The sequence below is a fragment of the Neolamprologus brichardi genome, chromosome 16, assembly GCF_056152115.1.
Source record: "Neolamprologus brichardi isolate AB-2024 chromosome 16, ASM5615211v1, whole genome shotgun sequence".
In the NCBI taxonomy this organism is placed as follows: Eukaryota; Metazoa; Chordata; class Actinopteri; order Cichliformes; family Cichlidae; genus Neolamprologus; species Neolamprologus brichardi.
In genome coordinates this window covers 29,261,203-29,288,999 of record NC_142119.1, presented here as the reverse complement: position 1 = coordinate 29,288,999, position 27,797 = coordinate 29,261,203, and the positions used below count along the sequence as shown (strand labels likewise).

Genomic DNA, 27,797 nt, shown 5'->3' with positions numbered 1-27,797 from the left:
GCTGGGGTTTATTTAAAACATAAAGCGGACAGTCATTTATGGCATCTATTTAAAAAAAAAGATGTAATAAAAGAATGAATAGACACAAAAAATAAATAATACTCTACCAGTAAAAACAGATTCAGATTTGGTGTGTGAGTGTGTGTGTGTGTATCGACGTGTGTCAGTGGTTGCTGTCATAGTAAGCACCTTCTCTCTAATGATCGCTGTAATATTAATAGGCTTACTGTACGTCACGTACTAATTCTCACTCTTATACACATAAGCACATATAGATCCCAGAGGAAATGTGAAGCCCCACATCTTTCAGAAGTGATTAAGATGGAAGTCGCAAACAATATTAGCACCAAGGTCACGGTAGTAAGGTCAATGACTCACAAGCAAACACACGTAGAAGGAAATAAGCACATTCAAATATACAAAAGTGGGAATAAAAGCCGAACACTTAGATATACAGGGACCAGAGACCATAGACATTCGAGGACTAAATGTGAAAAAAAATATATATATATATATATATATCCTTTAAAAAAACTGTGAGCACGTCCCACTAAACTTTTCTCAACTTCGAGGTGAATGATTTAAGTATCCAGCACAGCTATTGGTGACTGACTAATGGCAGAGTAGTAAATAAATTAGAGGGTTACCTAAGCAACTGGACCCTGGGATGAATAGTCCCTGCTCACTCTGTCATCTTCTCCTCCTTCCTCTATGTAGGCACTCTCCTCCCTCATCTCAATCTCATTCCATCCTCCTTACTTAAAACCTCATGTCCTGAACTACAATCAATACTTTAGCATACAAAAAACCCATACATAAACAGCATTGTTGCATTTAGCTAAGTTATTGTTAGCAGATGAGATGTGAAACTCTCCTGCAGAGGAAAGTAAATCGTCTCCGGACAGCTGACCATTAGCAACTATAGCAACAACAACAACACCAGTTTATAAGCTAAAATTATACCAGGACCATAATTTGGACTCAAGTATCCTAAAAAAATAGCATACTTTCCCTGCACTGAACAGTTTAATTTTATAGAAACCAGCTGCTGAGAGGATTAGCTTTACTTCAAATAACACTTCAGTAACACCACCTAACAGAGGCTAACAATTCCTAACACCACTGGCAGTCATTAGCTAACACTAACAAAAAGAAGCACCTAAGGCAGTAAAGTATCACCTCAGTATCACTGTCACTGAACAGAATTGATGCTCCATTGACTCATTGCCTTTCCTTGGACTCCTTTCACAAAGATTTTCAGCTTCCTGAAGAGTAAATAGACATGCCACACTGACAGGCTATTCTTACTACAGACGAATGCCATCAAGGCATTTGAGTTAACTCAGGAGGAAAAACTGAAAAATACTGCCAAAATATGTAATTGACATACGAGAATTGATATTATTCACATAGAATAAAAAAACAGTCTGTATAACAATGTTTTCATACATAGACAATCATAGAAACTACGCAACAGAAAAACAATGAATTGTATGAATTTAGAAGATGCCTTCAGGTGCTATGGGATACACAAGGTTAAATCAAAACAGGGCTAAATAAAACTATTAAACTTAAATTGACTTTGTGTAACAAGGAATTGGGTTAGGTGGACATTGTGCCGTCCTTGTTGCCCTTGCAGATAATTGGTGGTTGCTTTTGCAGACTGTAGGCTGCTGTGTCAAATTAGCCGTCAATTGCATTATAGTATGCTAATTAAGTCTTACCTCTGATGTTTACCTGCTTTACCATATATAGCATTTAGAGTTTCCCTGTTTGTATATTGCACAGTACAAATAATTGACTTAAACTGGCTATAGCCAAGTCTAAAATACTGTTATCTTACACAACAACCTTCCACAACAAAGTCAGTCTGACAAGGTTTTAGATAATACTGATTATGATGTATTGATATGTGTCATATAACTTAGCATTAGAGCAGCATATAAATGCAGAAAAGAAAAAAAATATCAGATATCATAAAACATCTGAATGTCTAGGAGGCTTCTGTAGCAACAGAGGTATCTGACAAATAAGTACATCAGTTCTAATGTGCCACCACATCAACGGTAACTGTCTCTACATTAACTGACTCAGGCCTCACTGCAGAATTACCACCAGACTTCCATGCTGTGCCCTAACCCTCAAAGGTTTTAAAACAGACACTGCCTTTTGTTTTCATTTTTCCTTTTTTTCCTTTTGCTTGGCTGACATTAAAGAATGTAGCGTTTGTTAAAACGGAAAGGTTGTTATGCTGACATCTGTGATGCAGCAGCACAGCAAAATCAGACAGCTGCTCGAAGACAGACATTTATGTGGTGACGCTGGGGTTTTTCAACTGAAATGACACTGAGAGGCCTCTCTGAACGCATCTCATCTATACAATAAGATGATGCTTCTGACAACTACTCAGTGTCACTATACATGCCTGCAGTGTGGGCTTAGATAAGTGAGACACTTGACAGTCGCAGCCTCTAGAAGTGTCTGAGGTTGCAGCTTCAGCACCAAGGACAGCAGAGATCACACAAAATAGATTTACATTATTAGGCCTCATTTATTCATTACTTTAATTAAGAATGTGATATAAGCGTAAGCTGAATATCAATTTCTAGTATAAGTAGCCATATTATTGGTAGTAGTAGCATTCTACTGAATGCTTCATTACAGTATTTTCTGACATTATATGGTCCTCTAATATGTCTTTTGTGCAGTCAGTCAGCTCCATTACCAACTGAAAGTGGTAGTGGAGCTTGGTTATGGTTGCACAGATATACAAAAAAAAGTCATTGCAGAAAGTGGAGAAATAATTTGAAATACAAATGAGCTTCTGATTATGCTGCATCCAGAAAGAATTACACACACACACACACACACACACACACACACACACACACACATATATATATATATATATATATATATATATATATATATATATATATATATATATATATATATATATAAGGCTTGCTTACTAATGGTGTTTCTAGAATTCCTTATCAAGAAAGATTTTGTAATAATATTGTGTTTTCCTTTTATTCGTCTTTTTTAAATAAAAAGTGAACATACAACTGAGTAGAATATGTTAAGGTGATAGGTCAAATTACAATAAGTTAAGCAGTTCCAAAGAAAAACTAAATATGCACTGACCTTTGTAAATGTCACACATAGTCATTTCATCTTGTGACACACCTGCCTGTTTTAAACTATCGTGGATAATCACTGCATGGGCTAACATGCAGAAATAGTTCAAAATAGCACAAGTGGAAAACAATTTGAGGAGCAAAGCAGAAAGAATGACGCAGATGTCAAATTAATGCCGGTGACATCACAAATCATAAAACCGACATTCAGCACCAGTGACAGCTGCTTTTTTTCTTCCTTGCCTTCACCTCCCCATCTCCTCCTCCAGCTCTTTCCAACTACTTGCTTCTCATCTATCAGAAATGATGGAGTGACTGCCGTGTTGTACTGCACCGTTTCCCTCCTTTGTTACATTACATGTATACTAAACATTTACTTCATCACACAGGATGTTTCCTCTGGTGTCCATTCTTCAGTCCTTGACTTTCCACTGAAACAATGAGACATACGCTCACATGCATTCTTGGAGTGGTCAAATACTGATGCCAAACCTGTTGCAGTTGCAGATGTGGTGACAATATTATGATGGGTTTTTTTTTTTGGTAATGGTAAGGAAGGTCCTAATTATGAATCAACATATAACTGTTGTTTAGGCCCCCTCGGCTTCATATTTAAATGTTTTGTCTATGCTTAAGTAGCCTAAAACTTTTTTTTTCACCAAAGCTTATTTTTCTAAACTTAACCACATACTTGTACAAGCACTAAAAGCAAATGAAGATGAAATTTATTGTCAGGTTAAAGCCAAACAAAGCAAAGTACAAAACACAAAACTTCCAAACTTTCTGAAAGTGATAAACTTTAGCTGATGTATCACGGCACTGAAGCCAAACAGATACTTTGCGCATATGTCTGTGATAGAGCTGCTTTTGGCAAAATGGGAGTACTAGATGCCCTGAGATTAAAATGTATTGCTAAATCCACAGTTATCATCCATCAGTATTAAGCTACGCCCATGGGCTGCATCTGTGGATATGGCCGTAACACCAAAATCACAGCGATGCATGTCCATCTATACATTGCTGTTCTTTTCTTTTGTGTATTTGTTTTCTGTCTGGACACACATACTGCCTGTACACTCTATCTCTGTGAACAGATCAGGCACAAACACCCACATGCATCACACACATACACAAAGACTGGTCGCTGTGAAGAGGTTCGGTCAACTGGCAGGGGCCTCTCCAACAAATAAACACCCCATCTATCTATCCCTCTTGTTTCTGCTACAGGCACGGTTTTGTGTGTGCATTTGTGTATATTTGTCTGTGACTGTGTGTTAACTTGAATTCCTGAGCCTGTGGTTACCAAAAGCTTTGAAGTCCCAACAGCACCAGTGCTCTGGGTTGACAGGCTTACCCGCTACCCCCAGCCTGCACTGGAAGGCTCATAAAGAGAAAAGTAAACAGGCAATAATACCAAGAATGAGCAAACCTTTCCTGCTTCCTTGGCTACCGCTTCCTGAATGCCAGCCACATATGCACACACACGCACACACACCTACACACACAAACGATGCATCAATATACTAGAAGACTACACAAAGAGATAAGGAAGTACACAGTGATTTAAAGATGAACTGAGACTTTGATGCTATATTTCAGGCTGCACATGGATCAGCGGATGAATGTGGTCTCTCTCTCTCTTTGTCTCATATACACCGTATACACCCTACAGTAAATAAGCATATTCAAGATCATTGCTGAGGTTTTTCATCCACTTGTACTACAGCTCAATAAAATCTGTAATTATATCTGTTTTTGTGACACTTCTTGTCCTTTTTACTTGCTTGAACACACAAACACACACATAATTCACACATACAGTATAGTCTCCTAGCTGCTGTGAAATGAGAGTTAGTATAAGGGTGGCAGGGCGGTTGATATGAATCCCCCCTGATATTTTTTTTAACCTATTTTTAACAAAGACTGTGTAAAATTAATTTTGATCTACATCAGGGTGGGGTGTAAATTTTGTGTAACTACATATAATGTAGAGTTAGCATAATGATCTTGAACCTTTCTCTCCGAGGCACTCAATCCACCCCTTTTCTTTCTTCTCTAGCCTCTTTTCTTCTTTTCAGCTCCAAAGCGGCTACACGCCAGGCAGCACACAGCCAAAACACTGCAGCAGAAAAAGCATCCCCACTAAGCTAAACTGACAAGAGATGAGGAGACCGATGCAATGGAACACCAGTGTTAGAACAGAGCCGTGTACTGTATAATGCTCAATTCACCCATCCAAACACACACACGCAAACACACACAGTGACACATGGGACAGATTTAACTGATGTGATTGCCTGGATTAGATTTTTAAATGTGTGTGTGGCAATAGTCTAAAAAAGACCTCCATTCTCAACCACAAAGAGCAAAGGTGCCCTTCATCAAAGAACCGAATGCCGAATAGTACAGGCTATTGCTATACTGAGCTAGGCTGCTTTCTTCATTATGAATGTGGAAGGACGGTATATGAAGTGCAGGAGGATTCTGCTGGAAAACTGAATAATGTCCCGCCACACCACTCAGTGAACTGTTCACATAAGTGCTACAACAGACAGATGTGTAAAAATGTACCTGAATACAGAAAAGAAGGCATGATAAATTTTAGTTTTGTCGTGGATTAGAAATAGAGTTTAGAATGCAGTGCTACATATATGTGCATTTCAATTGGTTTGTGGGTTTGTGTAAATTTGCGGGTACAAGTGACATGTTTTGTGAGAGCTGGGCAGTTATATAATGGCCAACACAAACAAACAGAGTCCTTCCAAAGCACCAGAAGAGAGCCAGCAGCTCCATGAATTCACAGCACTCAACTTCAACAGTCTGACAGAAAAGTATACAACAAAGAGACTACAGCAACAGCATGGAAAAAACACACACACACGAAAAATATTAAGCATAACTGTAGGAGCTCTGCAGTGATATTAAGAGTATTTTTCTTACGTGTGTGTGCATAAAATACATGGGCCATTGACAATGTAATATTTTTTTTATAAATCCAGGGTTTTTATATGAAACATGTAGTTGCATTAAATGATTTCTGATCACTAGGGGGCAGGGAGACTCCAAAACAAAAATAGATGCACATTTGTCACAAAAAGAACAACAGTGAATCCATGCTGGCATTTAGCTCTTACAACCAGCTTCATGCAAATTGGATTGGCCATATATTTTCCTGTTATGGTGATAATATGTGGGCCATCCAAATTGCATGATAGCGAGTCAGTAGATTGGGAATAAACAACAAATGAGTGTTTCAGGGAAGAAGTTAATTTCTTGTCTTTCTATACATAATCATCTTATAAGAGGCTAAAGTTGGTGTTGAATATCTTCAGGCTAAGCTTGAGTATTTCTTTGACCAAGCTGTTGCTGGTTTGCGTGACAGTGTCAGTGAAAGATGTATAATGTGAGTCCAGAATGTCTGCTTGAAAGCCATGCAGTTCAGTGCACGAGGGCAGCAGCTAAATCACTTAAGTGAAAGAGTGGAGAGTGAAATAAAACATTTGACATGAGATGAACGACGGGCTTTGATCCGGCAGCCAAGTCGATCGGGTGCTGGGGTGAATGGAGAGGAAGGAAACAGAAAGGGAAAATGAACTTTTATTTGGTGTTGGTCCAGTCGCCAGTGGCAAATGATTTTAAAAAGAGAAGTTAAAACCACTTTTAAAACAGCTCGCCTTCCTCCTCTTTTCGTGAAAGCATACGGTAAGCAATGCGGGCGAGTAACAACTGAGGCTTATGCGTGACACTTTGTCTGTGTAATTGTAATAAGCTTTACGTTGCTGGAAGGTTTCAGGATTGTGTGTCTTGATAAATCCAGCAAGAATGTAAACTTAGGTCTCTCGTCAACGTATGGGCGAACAGCTGCTTGCATTTGCAACGTGCATGCGCAAACACACAGTCACACACGCGTACACAAACTGGCATGCGTTTGCTGTTTTAGGATCAAATTAGGGTTGCAGGAATTTCACACTGATGGTAGATAGGAGTTGGTTCACCTGCTCCAGTCTGTTCTAATGACAGATGAAAGACTGACTTAGCGAGATTAAATCTGGCCTCACATTCTCTGTGTGGAAAGGCTGAAGGCTGCTCACAAAACATACAGACATACAGTAATCCGGGAGATCACGTCCATTCGCATTGTACTGTATTATAATATTCATCTTATCTTTTCACAGAGTTTCATCGTAACAAAAATTGGATAAAAGTCGCAGCTCTGACATGGATTCAAACCACAGACACACACACACACACACACATATATATATATATATATATATATATATATATATATATAGCGGAATATTGTAAAGTTTATATTGACACACAGTCTGACTCAGATGCACAAAAGAGCATGCACATGCTCGTATAACTGCCATACCCCTTTGCCTAAGCCAGACAGAATTCACATGCTCCTTTGAAGGCGCCACTGAAACAACATCCTTGCTTTGACAAACATTGCTGACTATGGACACAAACACGCACATACACACATACACAGAAAGATAATGATGGTTTAATGCTAGAGTCTACTTTATTAAAACCCTTAAACACACTTTGGAGTCTGTGTAAACAAAAGCAACTGCTTGCGAACTCTTTCTCTTCCCCCTTCACTCGATCAAAAACAGACAGACAGACTCACAAAGTAGAGAAGGAGGAGAGGAGGTGCTGCAACAAGGCATCTTATCAAAGAAAACAAAGCATAAAGTATTCAGTAAAGGTGCTTAATCTTCACTGTCAACAATACTTAGTCCAAGCATTTTTGTCTTTAAATCCACCTTATTATTCCTGCCAGAAAAAATAAACGTTTCATCAGTTCAATGTTTGTCTGTGTTTTTAAGCATCTTAATAACATATTTGTTTATTTTTGTCAAATAGCAACAGAAATTTCTCAAGACACTGGGGTGCCTCTGAAGAGTTTACCAACAGAAGAGTTTTCTTTGTCTATAATTAATATCACTGAAGTATCGACAATATGCTGTTTGCTATTTATTCTCCACTTCTCCATTTTCTTTTTCCCAGAAAATGTTGTGGCTTGTTGTTCGTAGCACTGTAAATATGTCTTTTTTTCTTTTTCCTATCAGTTTGGGATGACCTAACCCCATTCAGCCATCTATCTGTTAACACAGAAGGCCTGGAGAGCAAGCTGCATGATGGGGCCCCCAACGGCTGCATGCAGGGATTGTGGGGGCCTGTTGGTGCAGCTGTCCCACTCCATGGTAACATAAGACCTTATTAGAGTCCATTAGACCACTCTGAAACTAATAAGAGATTGTCAAATACATCTAAACATTCACACAATTCACAGAGGCAGGAAGTGAGAGGAGGGGGGAGCGGGGGGGGGGGGGGGAACGACAGGGGTGAGCCATTTGTCTGTACAATGTCCCATTCTTGAAATGACATGTCGTACTCTTTCAAATATAGGGACAAAAAGTAGAAAAATAAGAAAGATATGAATGAAAAATTACACTTTTTCCGTGTAATTTAAAAATGACAGTTGGAAAAACAAAACCAAAATAAATGCCAAAGGGGTTCAGCAGTAGATACCATTGGCTTTTAATGAGTAAATTCAGAAAAATATACTGACAAGTGTGAAAAAAGTTTTCCCTCCTATCTGTACAGTTAGACAGGTTGGCCTGGAGTTCACAGCAACAGAAAAAAAAGCACTTCCCCCTGGCCCTGACAGCAGGGGCTTGACCTGGGAGACCATCTTTGATCTTTAATTAACACTGGGCATGGCTCTGGAAAAGAGAGAACTGATGAACAAGGGACCATTTGGGACCCACTATAATAACCTAGAATGCTAAAGACGGATTTCCTTTTCAGAAACTTCAACACCGTTTTAACTTTAAAGTCATTCTGGGACAGCCGCAGTGCAGGGGTGGCTGCTTTCAGATGGATGCTGTGTCTGGCTTCTTAAGCAGAGAAGATCTCACAGAAAATAAGTAAAGAGGAGCAGATATAGAGCATCATGGAAACCTTCAGCTAACTTTGGTCTTGTTTGCCACTATTTTATATTTTGTATAATCAAACAAAAATGTATAAATGTAATATAATGTAATCATATCCATAGTGGCATTTACATTTATATGAACTGAACACATCTGCATTGTATTGTTCACACCAGGGACCACTTTCTACTTCTTCTTTTTCTTATGCATGGAAACACCGATGAAGTACTGTAACTGTAATTGATGAAAGCTGTTATAGCAGCCACAGAAGCAAAACAGAGGAAATTTAATTTTGTGTAAAGTGGTGTAATGATGTCCTATCTGTGTACATGTCTACAAGATTTAAAACCCAGACGTTTATGATGCATTACACCATGGATATTGAAGACTGCTAATCCCTTTTTATCCCAAAATGGATAACTTTACTTCTTTGGACAAAGTTGTTTAGGCAAAATAATGTGAGGAGGAACAACAACAATCAGAGGCATTTTACATGTTGTCTACTATACTTTAAACTCTCATGTAGAGAGGTGTTGCAGAGGAAGGTGTCACCCCACTGGCCAAGCACAGCTCTTTAACTCTAGCAGCCAAAGTATCACTGCAATCATTCTGACAAGCTCACTTTAAAAACCATTCAGCAGCAACAAAAAATAGTCCCCTGCAAAACATGTGTGACGATAGTACGGAAGACCAGTCCTGTTGGTCAGGACATGAAAGACAATTTTAGGCATGCAGATTTGCATACTTTTGAAACCACATCAAATGAATACTCATTGCTACCTTCACCAACACCCACAACCATCACCGCAGCTATCCCATCATTCACCATCCACTCCAGCCCACTCCTTTCTTCTGTGTTATCAGTCCCATCTTTCTGCTCTGCTTAAAATCTTCCCATAGCTAATGATGTGTCACAGAGAAAATTGCTATTGAACCTCTATATGCTGCACAATGTATGGGAATATGCACGTATAACTACCGACCAATCACCCAGCACCCTGGGAATTTGGGGTTAGTTTGAAGAGCTCACATAAACAATGCATACACACACAAACATATACACACATGCACACAGAGAGTGTATTTGACATTAAACCTTCTGGACTGACAGATATGAAGCGTGAGAGTCCTGATATCACACTGTTTACTTTTACAGCTTTAAAAAAAATCTGCTTGTTTAGGCCAAAGGTTCAAATAAGGGATATGTGTAGAAGAGAAGTGACACGTGCATTTATACATGCAGAATCAATGCATGGCAAGGCATGTGTGAGAGTACTGTTGAGAAAGAGTTGCAAAAAATATATGTTTCTTACTTTGGCAGGTGCTGCTTCTCTCCTCATATCCTGGGTTACACAGACACTTCCCAATAGGCACAAGCCACTCCCCTTCTGTGCTACAGTACATTCGAGGAGGCTCTTCCTCTTTGGAGTGATTGACGCATGAGCCTTTGACTTCCACCAGTGACTGGGAGTCCATGGGCACAGTATCAGGGAAAGAGGCAAGATTCCTCACAGTGTGTGGGCACTTCTTGAAGTAAACCCTTACTGACACTAAAGCTACACAGGCGCCCACGTCCTGGAATGCGAGGTAGAAACCCTTCTTGGTCATGGGACCCACCTCACGTACCTCAGTATTGAGCTTGAGAATGCGATCTCCAAGGTCAGTTTGAGTAAAACTCTCATCAGCAGCAATGGTATCAATCTTGGAGAACTGATGCTCTTGGAAGTGGCTGCCCTGGTCATCATCTGCCTCTAGGTAGAGGAGGTTGAATGTCTCCTTGCAGGTGCCCAGTACCAACGGGATTGAGTTGCAGTCCCTCAAAGTGAACTTCAGCTCCACATAGATCTTCTGAGCAGATTGGCGAGGGATCCAGTTGGTCCGAAGCCAGTTGTTCTGGCTGTAGTCCATCACATTGCAGACCTGAAAGGTCCTGATGGGAGTGTAGTGCTCATCCACCCCACTGATCTCCTCCCACTGGAAAAAATAGAGACAAGGAAAGGTCGAAGGGAGAAACAGAGGAAGACAAGGAAGAGTAATAGACAAGAGAGACCAAATACAGAAAAAAGGGGAGAAGGTAGATTTAAAGATTGAGAGCGATAGATAACAAGGAATGGATGCAACAGAAGGAAAAGTAGAAGAAGCATAGATACAGGGAAGACAGATTTTTTTTTATGAGTAATGAAAAGGATCAAGTGAAAATATATTAGATTTAAAAAAGGAAAGCAAGGGGATTGGGAAGTTTGGGGTCAAAAGAGAAGCAAAGGGAGTACAGGGAATGGGGTGAGTTAAAGACAGAACAAATGAGGAAAGTGAGAATTTGCAGTCAAAGAAGGAGGAATAGGAGGAAAGGAGGGGAAGATAGCAGAGAAAAAATAAAGTTATCTCCACCCTGTAAGCATTTAGGGATGAATTATTTAGATCCAGAAACATTCTTGCTGAATACTAAGCATCTAATAAACACTTAAGGGTGAAAAATCACACTACCAGATCTCTTGTAAATTGTTGAAATTAATTAAAAGCAAACTTGCTGGCTTAGCCAAATTTTTTACATTAGAAGGCTCCGAAAATATCGTCAAGAAAAAAAAGCTAGAAAACGTGATCTTCAATCTTTTTTAAATTTGTGTGAGGCAGCTTAATTAATGTTAAATATTAACAAAATCTCGTAGTGTTTCTTTTTTCCACCCTTATACTAAAATGTTTTTCTCTAAAAGTGAGGACTTTCAAGCTGCAGTCTTGGTTATTTGCATCACAGTACTACTTCTACTAAAGGAAACGTGCTGAATCCACTATGAAACAAAAGGAGCTACGACGTATAGACAGATGAGAGTGTATACCAGGAACGTTTGTGTCTATCTTACATTTTCCCTCCACTGGGAGAAAGCAAAGAGAGAGGAGAGGAGAAAAAGAAAGTGGGGTCATTCCTTTTGAATTCAACACAGCGGGTAGACTCATTGATCATGCGCTTTGGCTTTGCTGTCCCGGCAAATCAACGCTGAATCGGAGTGATGATGAATGGACAAACACCTGAAATAGCGGGCTCATAGCGGCTGAAATGGCAGTCATTAGAACAAATGGGCGTAAATGCCTAAATGGATGCTTTTGTGTATATATTCTCATGGTGAAATCCAGAATGCATGTGTGTCTAAATGAGCAGCACTTTCTTCAGAGACGGAGAGATATACAGAGAAAGAATTTCGTGGTAACTGGAACCTAAATTATTGCTCCTTTCACCCACAAGCATTAATGGTAACATAAACCCACACACGCACTCACATAAAGCTCATGTGAAGTGTTTAAAGTCTCATAGCAGGCAAACACAGCAGGTGCCTTCAGCTGAACTCAGAAATTAATGACGAGCTAAGAAGGAGTTGGTTCTCTGTTACATGTTTTTGTCTGCCTGTGTGTGGGGGTGTGCGGGTGTAAAGCATATGTATGAATGTCTGATGTTCAAGAGGCTCTCAGGCTGAGGGATAGCCACTCACTTTTCATCTCACGGCAAAGTTAATGAAACACCCCTGAGAGAGCGAGAGAATGAGGAGGACAGGGGAGAGAAAACAAGAGGAAATAAAGGAAAGCGCTAAAAAAAAAGGAAAAAGAAGAAAGCAGGAGATAAAGTGAAATGAAAACTGAGGGCCGATACTTCTTTGGTGTTTAGTCTCCCCCATCACCCTCTTTGGTATCACGTCATTCATCAGCCAGTAGTCCTAGCTCTTTGGAGGTCTAACAATAACAGGGAAATGTCTGCAGGAGTGAGTGGGACTAAATATAGAGAGGTAAAGCTAAACTTAACATTTCACCTTGCTTTACTCAAAGGTGTAAGAGCACGACTTTAAACAGAAGCATAAAAATGATGTGATGACATGCAAAAAGCTATGTTGAAAGACTTTGACATAACAAAAAGTAAAGTGAAGGCAAGGACTGCCACTTTGATTAATGATTTTGCTGATATTAAATTTTACAAGATAATAGACTTCCGTGAACATGAGAATAATAATATATCCTATTATGCTTGTCCTTTATATAGATGTGTGCTTTTTGTCATGGTTAAAGCAATGTGTTTCTGCCAGGAGAGTTCAACCAGTAATTTAACTTTTTTTTGTGGTGACCCGCTTTAAAGAGACGTGACAGATGTTTGCGTTCTGTCTAAAAATACATGAAATTGGGTGACTTGTGCCAGTGAAGGTGCTAAGAACGGCAACAAAAAAGATTAAAGCTGAGGATAGAACCATACTGCATAGTAAATTGTAGCATATCAATCCCATAATACAGCATATATCATTCAATATCAAAAATTTCACTCACTATGTTTTTGTCACCACTTAATATACCAGATTGGTTACTATTAATCTCTGGATTTCTTTCTCCCTCCCATTGCCCCTAACAGGTCGCAGTAGATGGCAGTGCCTCCCTGAGTCTGGTTCTGCCAGAGGTTTCTGTTAAAGGGGAGTTTTGCCTTCCCATTGTCGTCAACTTCTTGCTCATAGGGGGTCGTCTAATTGTTGGGGTTTTCTTTCTATTAATGGAGGGTCTTTACCCTACAATATAAAGTCCCTTGGGCTGACTGTTGTTGTGGTTTGGCATTAATATAAATAAAATTGAACTTAACAGGAATTAAATATAGCAGTTTATGAACTTCTACCATTCTGAAAACAGCCTTCTCCTCCATTTTCCTTTTTTTTTTTTTTTTTTTTTTTTAACAGGTGACAAGTCCAGTGAGACATTGTCATTCTTCTTCAAGTTAGGCTCATAGAGTACCCCTTCAGGTAGGGGTACTACCTACTGTACTTTACAATGAGGTAACAGACTGCCCTGTTCAACCATCAGTTCTTTGTGTAACGAGTTTGGAGTGAGACAGCCTTTGTGTGAATCCTGTTTATTCTCAATAGTGCAGATCTCAGTGTGAGCTACTAGCTTTGTATCATTCCTTTTTATACTCGTCCAGTATGCGCCAAACTGGGCTTAATCTAAAGCAACTATGACTGATGGCAGTCTGTAAGCTGTCTTATGGAGAAGCTTGCCAAACACAAACACAGAAAGGTTTTCAAATCAAATCCAGTATATGTCTGTATGTGCCTGCGCATGTGTGCATTAAGTACGCTATATGAGAATATGACTCAGCTTCAGCAACTTTCTGCCAAAGTAAATGAGAGGGATAAAAATGTCTCCCCATCATTGTCCCTAATCATTACATCATAGGAGTTAACTTGTCTAACCTTGAATCACTTCACTTTTTCTCTAAGTTACAACTGCCTGTCCTTTAGACCAGAAGTAAAAAAGAAATAAGAAGAAATTGAGAATATGTTAACATCATTATCCGTATTTAGTTGATTGTTACATTATGTGTGGTTCAGTGGAGGTGTACCACAGTACCCATGAGTTTCTAGACCCAACATTTCCACTAATATTGCTATTACTCACTCATTGCAATACATGAAAGCTCTTCCACCTACGCAAGAAACGCTGAATGTCAGTCAGGATAAAAAAAGATCTAGTCAGCAGCTATTCCCTTGTTTCTCTTCAAGGGGTTGAGGGTGTAACTCCCATCCCCCTGCCCTCTAATTGATATATAACAACACTCGGACCCTACAGCAGTCCACGTGACCTTTGACCCTGACCCCTGATGGTCACAGCTGGGACAAAGTTCAGTGTAATCTTGCCCCTGGTTTCTCTGATCTGTGCTGTAGGTGAAGTAGCTAAAGGGACAGTAAAATGAAGTGTGGTAACTTGATCTGCTCTGGACATACCTAGAGCAACAGGCACATCTCTGAGTCACAGAGTCAGCACACCAGTTTATCCACTTCAAAGACACTCAGGTCAATGGTAGTTAATGGGCCAGTATATGGACTTGTAAAGGGCAGCAATACATTAAAAGCAAGTCTTGTTAAGTATAAGAAAACAAGCTCAATCATGCTTTTATCACAAGTCTAACTTGCTCAACAAGAGCTTAACATAACAAATGTTTCATTATGTTATAGTTTAGATAATTTAGAACATAGTGCAGAATTCAGTTTAATCAAGTTATGTAAAATATTTTTTTTTTATTTAAAGATTTTGATAATTATTTCAACTTTATATGGGAGAGAAAAACAATTACTCGCTATTAAAATCGAAACCAGAATGGTTCCCATTTTGGTTTTTACTTTTAAAATAAGCTCTTTATTTACTCATCTGCAAAAATTGGCTATTTGTGATTTTGGGATATCAGATTACTGAGCGGAAAAAGAAAACAATTATAATTACAACGTTCTGTTAAATCTCTACAGCTGGAGAGGGCGATCCTAAAAGCCGGAGTGTCTGCAACAAATGCTGGATGAGAAGCTTAGAGCACAGAGGTCTTTGGGGTTACAGGCTCAACAACTGCAACATATCAAATAGAGGATATTTCATCACTCTGTCCGGCCAATGTATTCATCCTATCTCTTGTTTATGTGCAACCCTGAGCTTTGCCTGACTAATCATTGTTTGTGTTTTGTTCAAGGACAGACTAGCTGATGGCAATTGTTCGGGGATGCTGGAATCACAAATGCTGTTCATTTATATTTAAACAGTACTCAAGAAAGAAAAATGTGAGTACTGTAATTCTCAAAGTTCTTAATGTTATTTTTCTTTACCTTTTTTCATTTTTTAAGACACGCTTGTCTCAAAAATGTCGTGATCTTCACTGCACTGGTAAAACATATGTTTACTTGTTACTAATAAAACAACTTTTAATAGGATGTAATAACATAAACTTCTCAGGATTTGTGCCAACTTATCTCAGGAACACGAAAGTAACAATAACTCATTTTACCCTCCCCCTTCCTCCTTACCTCTGGTCTCTTGCATTACCAACCTAATCCTTGTTTAAGGATAGGTTCGCTCTCTTTCTCTCTTTAAAGCAGTTTATCTGGTCAGGCTGATTTTGCACATGAAGTAGACGCAGTTCGCGGGGGCTTTTAAGCACTTGGATGATTAAAGAAGCTGAAACAGCAGTTGTCAAAACGTAAGAAGACAGATAGAGAGAAAGAAAGAGTAGGCTGACTGGTGGGCCTGATCCCAAAGCATAATCAGCCCTGCTATTATTTGCCTGTCACCTCACCCTCTCATTCCAGACCTGAGAATTGGAATGTGAGGTGTGAATGTGTTTTGGTTGTTTTCCAGACACTATAAGCAAAGTTCACATACTGTGAGCACTGGCTTTTTATTCTACAGATGTCAAGCTTCTTTATCATCAACAATACAAATGTTACTGCGCTTTTACTAAAGTCTGACACAGTAATGTAGACTGTTGAACCCATGTAAAAACAATTACAAGGCAATGTTTTTACTGTATAAATAGTTTTAAACTTTTTTTTATTTTTGCTGATTAGTTTCATATCACAATGATAATAAAAAATGTAGCATGTGGCAAATAACTGACATAAACTTGGTATTTAATCAGAAAATTATTTGGAAAACAATGAATCTAAGTTTCAAGTACAACCAGAAAGGACATTGTATTCTCCCTTCTTATGAAGAATGGACTTTAGTTTGTAATTATCCATTAATTCTATTTTGTATGCACAGCCAGTGTCTAGGGTGTTGGTTTGTTGCTGAAGAATGCTTTCAAAGCATGCAAGAATGTAATCTTTAACACACTTTAGTGATGGGCTAAGCCCCCTGGACACTGCTAAGCAATCAGCCAGCTTCCAAGACAGATAACTGTATATCTGGATCACACGCACACAGACACACACGCACACACACTCATGCACTCATCAGTCCAGTCGGTGGCTCTGGAGTGAACATCCTGGGGAGGCTAAGCTCTTAATTTGTTCTGACCGGAGCACGTTGTGTCTCGGTAGGCCAATAGCCACGGCCTCTCCATCAATGTGAATGAGTGTTTGTCTGTGTATGTGTGTGTGCGTGAGAAAGGGAGGGAGTGAGGGCTCAGTGCCACTGCCACATTATGAGAAATCATTTGTGAGCAGGAGTCTCTCAGGGCACTCTGCTTATCGGAGCGCAGTCAGTGGATGACGTGAGTAATTACAGATGATTCACCTTGAGGACTTGATCATCAGCAATATCTCTGTGTGTGACTCTCTCTCCCTCATTCCTTCCTGTCCTTTCCTCTCCCTGCTTCCGTCTCCCTCTCCCCACCCCTCTCTCTTCATCCCTTTTTCCTCTATCAGTCTCCTTCTTTTTGATCCTCCCCCCATTCCCTTCTCTATCTCTCTGGCGTTATTCTCATTTAACAATGACATTGACTCACATTCCTGCAGCGTTTTTATGAATTATGTAACCACACGCTCTTCATCTGAACTTGGTCAAAGCAAAAAACTTGAAGTAAAACAGACATGGTTGCACAAATTGCCTAACCTCTGTCAAAAAAGTCTGGTGTCCAGCGCTGGATCAAATAGCCGTATCAATGAGTATTTCCCTAGCTGCTCACATGTGAAGAATGTCTATCAACACAACATCAATCTGGCCTGTCAGCTGGTCATGCAGTTGTTGTGTAGGTTGCAATTGTCTTTTGACTAAATACATTTTAAGGACCTGAAGTTTTTCCTTTGGGTAATTTTTTCATTGTGGTTGAACCTCATGAAAAAACCGAGTGCTCTGTTGGTGCCAGCTCTGTATATGGCCGAGAGAAACAAGGTTTGGCAGCTCAATGGAACAAATGACTGGATTACCTTAAGCCACTGCCAAGGAGTAATTCTAACACTTAATAAAGGAGAAAGAAGGAAGTGTGTGTGTGCGTGTGTGAACGAGTGTGTGTGTGAGAGAGAGAGAGACAGTGGGCTTGCTCAGAGGCACAATTCTCCAACAAGTCTAACTAGTTGGAGAAATAAACACTGAACGAGAGCCCATTGGAGGATTTTAGAAGCAGAGACTGATATATGAGCTTTTTTTTTTTTTTTTTTTTACATCCAATGAAATAATACTAATACTAAAAACAATATTAATGTGATTCCTCCTTGTGCTTCTGTTAATTTCAATTGCATTAATGGATAAAACAAACTTGGAAAAATGCTTGATAAAAGGTTACAGTAGTTTCTGTAATATAATGAAAGACAGACAAAATAAAGTGTTGCATATTATGGATTAGCAAATCAAAGGTTTACTTGATATTGCCATGTGGGTGGGTGTTGTTTATACGACTATAAATTAATGTTGGTCCATGGTGACTGATTGAACTGACCTATCAGATTGCTGTGATGTCCTAGCTGTGCTACTCTGAGAATAAGGCCATAAAACACTAGCACCATTAGCCCTGTGGGGCAGAAGTATTATCAATAGAAGAAAATACATAGAGTTGACATTGTGGTAAATGAATAGATTAAAACACATGTGTTTATGAAAGTCAAAGTTGAGTTAATATTTTTAGATGAAGTTAATTTTTTTGCTTGTTTTCAGTCACATTCTGTTAATTTTACGCAATACTTGTGTAGGCTTCAGCAACACAGGCCTAGAGGTTGATACATGACCCCTTTGTCAACCTGCAGGTCACTAGGGATAAATATATATTCCCCGACCGGATGGCAAGCGGTTGCTGATTGATTGAAATCGGTTGCAAAAAGGGTGCTCTAAAAACTTCCTTGCGATTGCTTTAGCGAGTAGCAGTATGACACAACTGCCCGTCGTTTGCAATGAAACTTGAAACTTGTCCGCAAACACTCACTAAGTAACCACAGAGTGATAGTGAGACATAAAAAAGTGCAACACAAACTGGAAACAGAAAACACCATCTCCATTTCCGATTAGGTTGCACTGTTCACAATTCCAAAACCTCTCAGTAAGCAATTGTTGCATTTTTTATTATGCATTTATTGTGGTAGCGATCAAAGCAATCACAAGAACCTTTTCAGTGCATCACTGTTCATGACCAATTTCACAAAACAACACAAAGCTACATCTCACAACCATTCGCCAGTCAGTCAGGGAATGAACGTTTTTTCCAAGTGACCGCTAGTTATCATGGGGTCATTAACTAGTGTTTAGGCCTGCATAACTGAGATGTAATTTGTTTGGTTTAATCACCAAAACTACTTGAGGTTAAGGAAACAAAAACCACGATTTGGGTTAATATAAACCCCTTTGCAAGGTTAACCAATGTTATAAATGATTTCTGGAACAAAGGTAGCAAAGGTATGACATGAGAACAGTGTGTCTAGTCAGTGATGGCCATTTAACACCATTATTTAAGATACTGTAGGAACAATACTAACATGGCAATATCACATTGTGCAACAAGTCAGCTTTTGATGGAATTTCCTGTTAAACGCTATCTGAGTTGTTAATGGGAGGCTGGAAGTAAATCTGGAATTTTTTTTGCAGATGTTTTTGGACCAAAAGTCCAAAATGTATGCTTTTTCATGTTTAATCTTTATTTATACATACATGTATTCAAAAACACAAACACATATACAGGCAGTATGATTGTATGGTAAGCTCTGAATACTTTAACCTGCTAGATAAAAAAAAAAAAACATTAAGAAAATGCCTAAAAAAGTGGGTTAATCTTCATTGGATGATTGTTTCAACATGGCATAGTGAGAACCACAAAAATCTGAAAAAGCTGATTTCACGGTTGAAGCTGACATTCAATTCATGATATTGGATCTGTCTCCTAAATGCAAACATATTCAGGCATGATGTGGGTAAATATAGAGATGGAAGATACTCACCCCATGTGATGGGTAGGAAATCCATCCTAACTCCCCTTGGCTTGCTTTTGAGTCTAACAGGTTGACTGTGGTGAGGAAGAGAGAGAGGAAAAACAAAGAAAACATATGAGTGTCTAGCCCTTGTTAGCCCCAATTAGCCTTTATCTAATCCCACAGGAGGATTCACCAACCTCAAGCACTGATCATGACTCTATTTACTCAGCTGCCCCCCACGCACACACAGACATATGCACATACACACAACCACAAGCACTTGTACTGATGTCTTTGTGAGGACATTCATTGATATAACCCATTCCCTAGACCCTTAGCCTACCCGTCCCTAAACCGATTTAACTCTAAAACTAAGTGTTAACACTTAAGGGGCTCTTAGAAGAGAGGAGAAAGTTAAGACTGGCCAAATTGTCCTCACTTTTCCAACACATCCGTGTTCTGAAGATAAGTGAATAAAGTAGGCTTTGTATCCTTGCTTTGTAAGTCATCAAAGCAAAACTTCACTGGGCAAACAATGAAAATATCATGAAAAGGTACTGAACTAAAGTACAGTCAGTTTTTCAAAAACCACCAGATGTCTTTTTTCCTTTTTTTTCTTTCTTTTTTAAAGACTTTTCTTTTCACCCATCTGACCCCCATTCTACCGACCCACACACATATCCATGGAAAATAGAGTGTAACCAGGTGAAGCAAAACTCTATTGGATCTAAATTCAAATGCAATCACCGGTTTCAGAGGTGGTCCGAAATTCAATTGGCCACACTGAAATCAAAATATAAATCCAATCCAGAATGAATGGAAAAAACAGTTTTAACTGTGTCTCCTGCCAGAAATTCGTTCTTTTCAAACAGACATCAAGCAGCAGAAGGGGATCCATGTCTAATAGAGGAAATATGACTGAGGACAAATAAGACAAGGAGCTTCAGCGGTTTAATCATGCAAGTGCAGGCTCTGGCTTAGCAAAACAGGATTCAAATTATGGAATTTAAGGGACCGAACGAATAACTATGTCAGTTGTGCAGCAGTTTTGAAGTCACAAATTACTTGTGAAAGCGCTTTCATTGCCTACCTCCACAGAACATAATTAAAAGTACACTTGCGAATAGTAGATGTGATGGCCAAATTGACTCAGACACAGAGTATCTTAAAAGGAGCTGAAGCATTTTCTATTCTTAGTGTATACACTTGGCTGTGGAGTGAATAATTGTCATTGAATACAACTGTCAGCATGGGTCATGACACATGGAGTGAGGAATGTGAAGGCAGCTTTATGCTCAAAGGATGCCCCACTTCAGCAACCAAACTGTCACGAGCAATTTGGCAATAGATTCTGTCTAGCGACACAAAGCTCAGACAATAGCTAATAAAGCTTTTGAGTGCTCTCACCTCAAACAACAATTTATGTAGTTAGAATAAAATACACAAAAAGATTTTGGTGGTGTTCATGACGTAAATTATTTACAGTTAATCCCTTTTAGTCCTGTTTTTCAAACATTACTGAGGAGAAATAGGATGCTTAAATATAATGTTTCTGACAAGCAATGGTGTGGTGGAGAAAAAAAGCACATAAACCTACAGTGGGCCAAATTGGAGACATATTATACTTTTAATATGTTACTGTGCAATAGAAAATGTAGCTTAGGATTATGTGAATTGAGTAAAAAAGTAAAGGACAGACAACCATTTATTATAAAGAAAAAAAGAGCAATACACTTCATCAGTTCCAGCAACACTGACTCAGCCTCTTTTTACTTATCCCGTTGAGAGCAAAGCAGTCGACAGCTCTGAACACTCAAACAAGTAGCAAACACTTAGCAACGCAAGTGGACACATACAGCAAAGTGAAGCAGCAGTGCAGTAGAGGCCCTGCAGCTGTAACTCTATTCACTGTGAGAATATGAAGAATGCATTCTTCCTTCATTCTCCTGTGCAAGGCTTCAGTAAGCAAGAATGTCCACATATCAAGTATGTATCAAGTCATGATGGACCGCTGGCTCACAGGGAAGCCTTTTAAGTCAAACACAATCTACCCCTGTCAAGCACCGGGATCTTAATTTGCAAGAAGAAGCGATCTCACTTCTCTGTGAATGGGTTGTTGTTTTGTACTACAGAAAAAGTTGGAGAAGGAAGTGATTCTTTGTTTCAGACTTATCAGGTAAACATCAGCCAATGTGGCATAAACGGACCTTAAAAATGAAGCATAGAAAGGCAGACACAAACACCTAGATTTATTATTCTGGACTCAAAACACAATAGATGTTCACCTGAGCTGCAGTCATGCTAAACCGCTGAGCCAGTTGAGTGGCAGTGGACACATTCATATTAGAGTCTAATGAAGCTATCTGTTCATGTCAGATAATAGCAGCTCAGCATCCAGGGCCATTGCTTCCAATTTACATTTCTCAACGAGCCGAGCCCAACACTCAAATTGAGCCGAGTGAGGGAATTTGAGAGCAGAAAATTAGACAGCTCTCATATCGCAGGAGTAAAAAGCCCCCTCCAGCTGCACTTGGCTGAAGAAATCAGCACCCACACATGCGCACAAATGCATGTACACTCACAAATACATGCAAAGCACAACAAACACAAAGGACGCATCCTCAACTAAGAAGCAAGAAGAACTGAGATACTCTGAAACACAAAAAACGCTATATACTGAGAGGTAGTCAAATGATGCCAACACATGAAATCCTCCAAAGGAAAGCGTTTGCAAGCACATGATGTAGTTGGACATGGACACGCACATCTACTGTATGCATTCATTTTTTGTAGAACCTGACCAAAACGTGCAGTTTTGCTCACACATGCGCCTTCAAGCAAACACAAGTGCACACATCAACATTTGCTGACAGTCTTTTTACTCTCTCGCTCAATCTCTCTCTCTCTCTCTCTCTCACACACACACACACACACACAGTCAGTTAGCAAGCTAGCGTCAGCCAAGCATATAGCCCCTGCCCCAACAGGGAGTGCCTCTAAACGGGAACTACGAGTATTAATAGCAAACTCAGCCAGCCTGTCTGGGAGGGAGCAAAACATCACAGAGGTAGAAACAGGTGAATCAATATATAAAGCAAACTAAGGTCACCATCAAACGCCCCCACTCCTAACCCTAGCCCCGAGGAATGGAAGACATCCTTTTTTTCACTTGCTGGTGACCTATATCGCTTGGCATATTATGTGTTGAACACTGTAGCAAACAAAGCAAGAAAGGGTACTTTTTCTGATGCCAGTGTTACCATGAGTAACGGCTCAGACGAAAATAATAACTGTACAATACAAAATCTCGTGAAATAGTTCTCCACTGCAGCCACATATTTCACAGCTGATGTTAGAGGGGAGAAAGAAGAGTCAGTCAGAGACTAAAGAGAGGGGCATGACCAAAGAATCAGCTTCCTCCATAATAGAATAGCATAGAACACATGTCCTTATCTATCAATATCTGCTATTTGACAGAGTGGATGATGCTTTGCAGCCTGGTTCCATGCATCTGAAGGTTGGCAGGCCGCAGTGCAGGCAAAGCAAGCGACTTGTGTCTGTGTTAAAGGGTGAAGTGTTCACCTCCCATTATGAATTATTCAAGAGCAGAGTCGCTCTGTCTGATGTTGCTGCTGCTTGCCCAGCCCCTCTGCTCCCATTTCTCTCTTTCTTTCTTTCGTTTCTTTCTGTCTTTCTTTCTCATATAATTTACACAGACATAAAGGCATAGAGCACTCCTGCACACCATGACCACGTACTGTATATCTACACATGTAGCCTCCCTAAATACGGATTTTTTTCGCCTAACTCTGAAGATGAAACGTTAAAATGAGGATGACACCCTTCGGTCAGCATACACATATAAATATAGGCATTTAGAATACATGGGGACGGGAGTGAGGGGTATTTTGCGTCCACATTTCCATCCCCTCTGAAAAGTACCATCGCTCTGAGACGCACATCAGCCCCAGTGGGACTGCTGAGCCGGGCTCTCCGGGCCAAGCCTCCCTAACGCCGACTAAAAATACCAGAGGCCTCCGGACGTCCCGCAGCGAGCCAGCATTACACCACCTAGAAGGACATGCTGCACCACATCATAGAAACTAATGGCTTTCGAAACTTTAGATATTTTTTTCTTCTAATTATGGGGAATTTAAACGATATCGGATAGCTAATGTCAGCACAAAGTCTCCTCAAAGGCTTCTCAAAGTGAAAATGGATCCTCTCCGCTGAAATCTATTACTGAGGCGTTTCTCTGTATTTCCTTAAACTTTTCCTAAAGTTTTACGGGATCATTAAGACCTAATGAAAACCACACAGTAAAATTAAATAAAAATGCTTGCTGAGGTGCGGTGCGGAGACGGAAAATTCAACGAAGTACAGACGCGAGGAAAACATCACAAGTTTGTCGTCATCCTTTTAAACTTGAGGTTTCTTTTCTACTGATGCTTTTTTTTTTCTTTACTTGTTATAACGCACTTGATTCATTTCCTAATTTACTGATAGCTTATATAAACTACAGTAAGACGTCAACGAAGTTACAGAAGATGTTTTTATGGCCATCGAGTTTTACAAACAGCCCCCCACGGTCAAGTGGACTGTTTTATAATCTCTGCGCCAGGGTAGATTTTATCACCTTCAACTTATTGGCGTGAAATAAAAAATAAAGCCAGTAAAAGTGACGTTATGTTTCGATCGTGTAAACAGTGACCTACAGTTCAACGTAAAAGATCATGAAAAAATAGTGTCTTCGAATTCGCCACATTATGTTTATGAAAATCAGTATTTTCAAAATTGGTACAGCTTTCCAGCGTGTTTATTGTCTGCTTTACTTTTAAAGCAAAAGTTTATGATCTAAATAAAGATTAAGAAAGATCCAAGAAAGCCCTTTAAGTGCATATATACTCTGTGATGATACCTCTGATTTTCTTTTGTGTCACGGCAAAAAAAAAAATGTGTGTGCACCTCATTCTAAGGTTTGTAGTAAATTACTAGGTTTTTTTCTACTTTGTTACTTGTAGAAATTAATGCCGGTGAAGGATCGATATGAGTTCTCGTTCATCGTGAGGACTGTCAAAGTCGACCAAAACAGACGTGTGTTTCCATCTGTTTAACTTTTAACCCGAACCGGAGAAACAGCGCTTAAGTGATTCAAAACGTCTTTGTCGTCTTCATATCTGTGGTGTACAAGTCTATATGAATTTCTATACAATGTGCTGTATAGACGAGGCAGCTCGATACTGACACTCTCTGGCTGATTTATGACTCTGGAGGGCGAATGTAATTGCCTGATTTCTTCATTGTATTGACACTTTCCCTGTTCCAGCTAACATGCAAACTGTTTAGTTAGTTTATCTGTTTGTGTATGTGTGTGTGTGTGTGTGTGTGTGTGTGTCTTCTCATCGTTTCTTTTCTCTCTGATATTCACTCGTATAAATTACACGTTTATCCTAAACTCTTAAATGATCCCCCGCCCCACTCACTCCGCGTTCTGTATCGTCTCACTTTCTCCCTTTCCTCCAAACGCAAAATAAAATACTAACACACTCCTACCAGTGGAATTGTGTGTATTTTTTTAGGGTCAGTGTGTATTTGCTTATTTTTTACCATCGTAAGCCAAACTAAAACTTAACCAGTCTTATTTTTCAATCAAATGCTTATATGTGGATTTGCATTAGGCCTGGGTGGCTTTGACTCTTTTCTATTTTTTTTTTTTTTTGCTTCACCACAGAACTGCACATTTTCCCGACCCGTGCCTTCGTGTCAAACACCATAAATTAAATCGTATGCTCTCTTGCATTGCGCTAACAACTAAGGAGATATATTTCCCAGACACCAAATGCTGTGCGTAAAAAATGGGGACAGTCTTTTTTTTAGCATTAAATGAATGGTTTACATTCCACAAACATTTTTCGTTAAGAAAACATTGATTTTAGGCTTGATGGCTTAAAAGAAATCACAAAACTTATAGGGTCAGAAGAAAATCCACTGAAATGTGACTGGCCTGATTAATTAATTCATTTATTAAGTGCGCGACAAGTGAAACTTTTAGTTTAATAATTGTTGGATTATAAAACAGATCCTTTGGCGTGACCTACAAACTAACGTCCAAAACTTTCCAAACTTCTCCAACAACATCAGCCTTAATCTGGAAGTTTACACGGGGTGGGTTTGTCTCTGAACATTCAATCACTGCGGTGTAAACTGCAACATCTACAGTATACGGACGGATCCCATTACTTTCTCGCCATTAAGGTTTAAACTGTTGGGTATCCTAAACTGAGACCTTTGAGCCGGCGTGTGCTGATAATTCACATAAAGCACCATTTAGATGGCTATCGTGTTAATAGGTTCTATTCACATTTACAGACTCATTTTTCATTTTTTACTTTTACTTTCATTTTTTACTTAATGTGACATAAACCACAGAGAACTGGACATTAAAAATAAACTCAATTACATTTTTTCTGTCTCTTGTGGAGTGCTAAGGGTTGGAGCTCATCCTCAGAGTGCATTTGCATTTACTGCCCCTGCTTAACACACACACATACACACACTTTGACCCGAACATGTTAAAGTTTTAAAGATGTCAGGATGTAAACCAATAATTTACAAAGTTCAAACCAAACCTCCCTCTGTTGTGTAAAGTTTTTTTTCCCTTTCTTTATTGTTTGTAGTTTAGTTTCATATGTTTGAATAAATGACTGTGCTGAGAGTGGACGTGCCTACCGTAGCCTGTTTCTGCCCCTGCCACAAGCTTATACTCACCTAGAAAGCGACCAAGACCTAAAGAGAGATAAAGTGCAACGTCTTTGTCGCTCATTTATCATGAAATCGGCTTTAAATGCAACTTTTAAAAAAGTCATGAAACTGCAAATTTACATGATCACAACGGTAGACTTTAATCTTTATTCGAGTCGAACCCATTAAAAAAGCAGCCACGTTTTTACGCACTATGCGAATATTCTCATATTCTATTTATTGCCTTAAAACTGAGTTAAGCTCACAGTTACCCAGTAACTGGGGCGTCTACCCCAAACGGATTCTTGGGTAAAACAGACAGACACGCACATCTCATATAAACACAAATATCGGAGTTTCTTCACGTCCATTCGTCCCATAATCACACTTCTTTTGGAGCTGTCTCGACATCACTTAGTTTATTCATCTCTATTTGAAAACGATTAAGTCCTCTTAGCCAAATTATCGGAAATCGCGCTACCTTGTCTGGCTTGTTTGGATTTGGATTCAAGTTTACTCTCTGATTATTACTATCTGCTGGCGATCTGATCCAGTTTGTCGGTGATGTCCGGTGCCACCGTGATTCGCTTTGGATAGTCCTTTGATTTTTGAGACCATAATTTAGACAGTAAGCCCTCGATGAGCGCACAGCTCTGATCGCGATACGTGCCGTAGCGCACCATTCATACATAAACACAAGTGCGCACATACACACAAACACACATGTCGCAGCCTGAGTTCCCTTACCTTCATTGGGGGGATAGAAGACGGGAAACGCGGGGATAACGCAGGACAACAAAAGAAGTAAAACAAAAAGGAGTGATCGCGGATTGCAATCCATGGCGGCGGATCAGAGACACATAACTCCATGAAGCCACTGACTAATCTGGGAACGTCTTCTCCCCACTCAGCTTTCTCACTCTCTCTTGCTCCGTCTCCCTCCGGTTGGAGGAGTTTTCCGCTGGGTCCTACAGAGTCTTAACATACATCAAAACAGCATTCAAGTTCATCACAGGTCATTTTAAATTTTCTACCACAGGCGTCTTTAAAAAAGAAAAAAAAGGGGGAAAAAAAGAATGACGAATTCAGCAGTTTAGCGTATTTTATCGTCTATTTCACCAAATCTGTAACATGAATCACTTCAAATGGAGAGCAGGGGCTGAGATAAACGTAATGGGTTTATCTAGAAACAACAGTCTGCACTATGTTTTCTTTTACCAAATCTTTCCTTACACTTAAAGAGTGTTTATTCTCTCCCAAAATATCTGATCATAATGGATTACATTTGGCTCAGTTACTATTATGAATGAAAATGCAGTGTGAGCCCGTGTTTAAACAAAGCCACATAA

General features: G+C 39.5%; 1 protein-coding gene across 3 annotated transcripts in view; it reads right to left on the bottom strand.

Moving 5' to 3' along the window:
- The window catches only part of epha3 (eph receptor A3), a 96,362-nt gene extending 69,004 nt beyond the window's left edge, over positions 1-27,358 (bottom strand). For all 3 annotated transcript variants that reach the window (XM_087829929.1, XM_006802380.3, XM_035912771.2), the window contains exons 1-3: positions 27,196-27,358; positions 19,735-19,799; positions 10,402-11,062 (exon numbers count right to left, since the gene is read on the bottom strand). In XM_087829929.1, the coding sequence (XP_087686055.1) occupies positions 10,402-11,062; positions 19,735-19,799; positions 27,196-27,289 (820 nt within the window). In that variant the 5' untranslated portion in view covers positions 27,290-27,358. The remainder of the gene's footprint in view (positions 1-10,401; positions 11,063-19,734; positions 19,800-27,195) is intronic.
- Between the last annotated feature and the right edge of the window lie 439 nt (positions 27,359-27,797).